General features: G+C 41.4%; 1 protein-coding gene across 2 annotated transcripts in view; it reads right to left on the reverse strand.

Moving 5' to 3' along the window:
* POC1A (POC1 centriolar protein A) overlaps positions 1-3,862 on the reverse strand; it is a 122,880-nt gene that overhangs the window by 41,682 nt on the left and 77,336 nt on the right. The window contains exon 9 of one of the 2 annotated variants that reach the window (XM_014522096.2): positions 2,660-3,134. The exons of the other annotated variant lie outside the window; for it this stretch is intronic. Within the exon in view, the coding sequence (XP_014377582.2) occupies positions 3,090-3,134 (45 nt within the window). The 3' untranslated portion in view covers positions 2,660-3,089. Of the gene's footprint in view, positions 1-2,659; positions 3,135-3,862 lie in introns of those variants that run through there. 2 annotated transcript variants of the gene reach the window in all.

Here is a 3,862-nt window from a genome sequence, read left to right on the forward strand (position 1 = left end):
AGGATGTCTACTAGTGGCATATCTCATCCAACAGGTCTGCTACCACTCCTCATCATCCCATGCCCTCAGGGCTTTATGATCCTATTAGTTTTTGATGCCCAAATGTGCCATTACATGATTTGCAGGTAGTCCCACTGATGGGACATGGGGGCACTGATGGTGCTGAGCAGACAGCATATCTTGAGCAGGTGTCTTTCCAGCACCTTGGTCATTGTGCCATGTGCTGCCATGCTGTTGCTCACCAGCTGAAAGATGAGCTGGAATGCAAAGCATGCCCAGGTAGGCCATAACTCTACACTGTTCAGCCAGGCACTAAATTGCAAAGGGATGGTAGGCGTCCATTCCCTAAGTTGACAGTGTTGCTCACATAACTAAGAAATGTTGTTGAGGTGTAGATGATCAAGACTGCACCAGGAGTGAGTACCCAGCATAAGTTGGGGAGAAGAGGGCCAACTGTCTCTCTGCTTTGCTGCAGAGCTCCATCACGGCACAGATTGAGGACCATTCTGAAGTGCTTCAGATGGGAGATGATTTTAGTTTGAGAAACACCAGTGGGACAAGACCAAATGGCTACAAATGGGTTATGGATTTTTTACTTTGGAAACAAGGTTTCAAGGACTGAATTGCTGAAATACTTTTCTGAGCCACATATATAGCAGACAAAGAACCTGAATCACTTAAGGTAAAATTGGGTAAGTGTATCAAAGGGTACTTCCAAGGATATTTGGTCATATTACTACGGAATATTATAAAAAGTATCCCAGGGGCATGAAGGGAGAAAAAAAAAAAAAAAAAAAATCAGGAAGGCCAAAAGCATGACTTGAGATGAAACTGGCAAGGGACATAAAAGGCAATACAAAAAGAATCTACAAATATGTGAAAAGTAAGAGGAAGACCAAGGAAGGTGTAGATCCCTTACTAAATGAAGAAGGAAATTTAGTTACAGATGAAGAAAAGGCTGATAATGCCTTTTTTTACTTCAGTCTTTATGAATAAGGTCAACTACCAGATGAAAAGTATAGTTGGCAGCAAAGATAGGGAAGGAGACAAACAGCCTAGAGTATTGGAAAAAACAGGTTAGGGATTACTTAGAGGAGCTAGAAGTTTAGGTCAACGGAGCTGGATGGGATACACCCAATGGTACTAAAGGAACTGACTGAGGTAATTTAAGAACCATTAACTATCCTCTTAGAGAAATTGTGGGGTCGTAGATGATTGAAAAGGGCAAATATATTGTTAATTTTTAAGACAGGGAAGGAGTAGGATCAAGGGAATTAGACTACTCTGACCTTGCTACCTAGAAAGATCATAGAGCAGGTCCTCAAAGAATCTATTTCAAGATCCTAGAGAAGGAGAACAAGGTGATCAGGGACAGCAAGCATGGATTCAGCAAGAGCAAGTCATGTCTGACCAATATAAATTTTTTTTATAAGATAAAGAGACAGGGTCTATGAATGGGGGAGAGCAGTAGATGGGATATACCTTTACTTTAGTGAGACTTTTGACACTGTTCCCCACAATATTCTCACTAATAAGCTACAGGAATAAAGACCAGATGAAAGTGCTGTAAGATGGATACATAACTGGTCAGATCATTATGCTCAACAAGTAATTATAACAAGTAATCACTATGCTCAATATCCAAAATGGTAAAATACAAACCACCATATAAGAAGAAACCCACAGACCAAGATACATAGAACCAGCAGTCACCCTAAGCACACCAAAAGAGCTGTAATATAGAGCCAAGTCCTCCAATAGCACTGAATTTGCACTGAGAAGAATACCCGTGATCATCACCTCACAAATCTCAAAAGGGCTTGCACCCAACTAGGACACTCCTTCAGAGAGATAGATCATACTTTTGAAAAAGCCACCCAGATACCATGTGAAGAATTGCTGCAGTACAAAAAGAAAATCCTGACTAATCGCATGCCATTAGTTATGACATACCATCTTTCCCTGGAACCTATATGGAAAATCCTCAGACAACTGCAACCCATACTAGAAAACCCAATTCTTAGAGAGAGATTTCCAGAACCACCCAACCTAGTTTTTAAATAAGTACTGAACCTTGCCAACCTCATCACCAGAAGCAAACTTCCTATGGCCCAAAGCACACTGAATGGATCCAGACCATGCTGGGACAAGAAATGTAAAATCTGCCAATGCATCTCCACCAACCCCCCACAATAACTATACCCTACAACAGAACCATCATCATTCTTGGATCTTACACCTGCACCTCCAAAAATCTACTATATCTCATCCAGTTCAATAAGTGCCCAGATGGACAATATGTTGGAGAAACCAAACAACAACTGCGTACCAGAATGAACGCACACCAAAAATCTATCAAAGATAGAAATACCCAACTACCTGTGGATACACACTTCTCACAAGATAACCACTCTTTCTCCAATGTCTCAGTTCTAATCTTCAAAGGGAATTTACAAAACACTTTTCATAGATGAGCCTACAAACTTCACTTCATCTTCTTGTATACGACTTCAGAAAGTTGACTCCTCCAACCATTTAAGAGTAGATCCGTCAATATTACTGCAATCTTTCAGACTGTTCACTCCCTCTGGTGGACCATGTAGGGAATAGTCAGTTAGTATATGCTACGCTGTCTGATCTCCTTTGCCACAGGGGCATGATGGTGAGTTTCTAAGGACCACTTTATGTTTGATTTTATTGAAGGCTCCATAGCCTGATCACAGTTGATTCAGGTTTACCCATGCCTTGCGTGGGAGTTTATGAAAACGAGGGAGTGAAGATGGTAGTTGTATGCAATTATGTAGTGTGATAAGGTTGTTATTCCATTGCTCTTCCCGCCCTTTCTGGGGCTATGACGACAGTACAGTTTCTCCTGCTTCCTCTATGATGTATTTGGCAGATACAGGTAGGGATTTTCTGCTTCTCTGACATTTCTGCATTGGGTATTTTTCTACCTTGTCATGTAGTGGATGGTCTTCCTGTTGGGCTTTGATTGCCAAGTCAAGCAGTATTCCAGACCTCTTGATGTTATAAAGAAGGATTCCTACCAAGATGAACGTTTCCCCATTCTGTGTATACCAGACAGCCACTTATTGTTCACAGTGAAGAATCCTGTGAGTAGCTGAGGAGTCCATCTGACAGCAAAACAAAGTATGTCATTGAGACAATTTCAAAACAATTAGAAATTTACTTCATAAATCTACTGGATACAAAACATCATGGACTAAATATAGACACTGGATTTACGGCACATCATAACCTGCCTGGCATCTGATAACCTCAGGTAACCTATCTGCATTTTACCAGCTACATTCTATCATCAGTTCAAACTTCCCCTACCCCACCTATTTGTCTCACACTTATTGTCGTACAGGGCCTCTGTTCCTCATTGCTACCCATTTACATTTTTAAAGACCTGCTTTTTGCATACTGGCTTCCATTCCACCCAAGAGAGCATACAAAGGAACAACAGACTCTTCCTGTGCCTGAAGAAGGGCGTTTGTGCCCAAAAGCTTGCAAAGAACAAATCTTCCAATATTTAGTTGGTCTAATAAAAGATACCACATTTACCCAAAGAACCTTGCCTGTCCAGGTCATATTAACACATGTTCAGTAGGGCTGTGCGAAGCTTTGGTAGCTGAGTCAATTCTAAGGAGATTCGGCCCAATTCGGCAGCTGAATCTCCAAATCCAAATTGAACTGGAAGACCCATTAAAAGGTCCGAATCGACATGGAAGCCTCTGAATCGATTTGAAAAAGATTTGGAGATTCGGAAGGCTTGCAGAAAACAGAAACTGAGAAGAGGGGTTTGGCGGGGGGAAGACTGCTCTGATATTGACATCTGTAGCTGGCCAGTGACAGT

Source organism: Alligator sinensis, unplaced genomic scaffold (genome assembly GCF_000455745.1).
Source record: "Alligator sinensis unplaced genomic scaffold, ASM45574v1 scaffold487_1, whole genome shotgun sequence".
In the NCBI taxonomy this organism is placed as follows: Eukaryota; Metazoa; Chordata; order Crocodylia; family Alligatoridae; genus Alligator; species Alligator sinensis.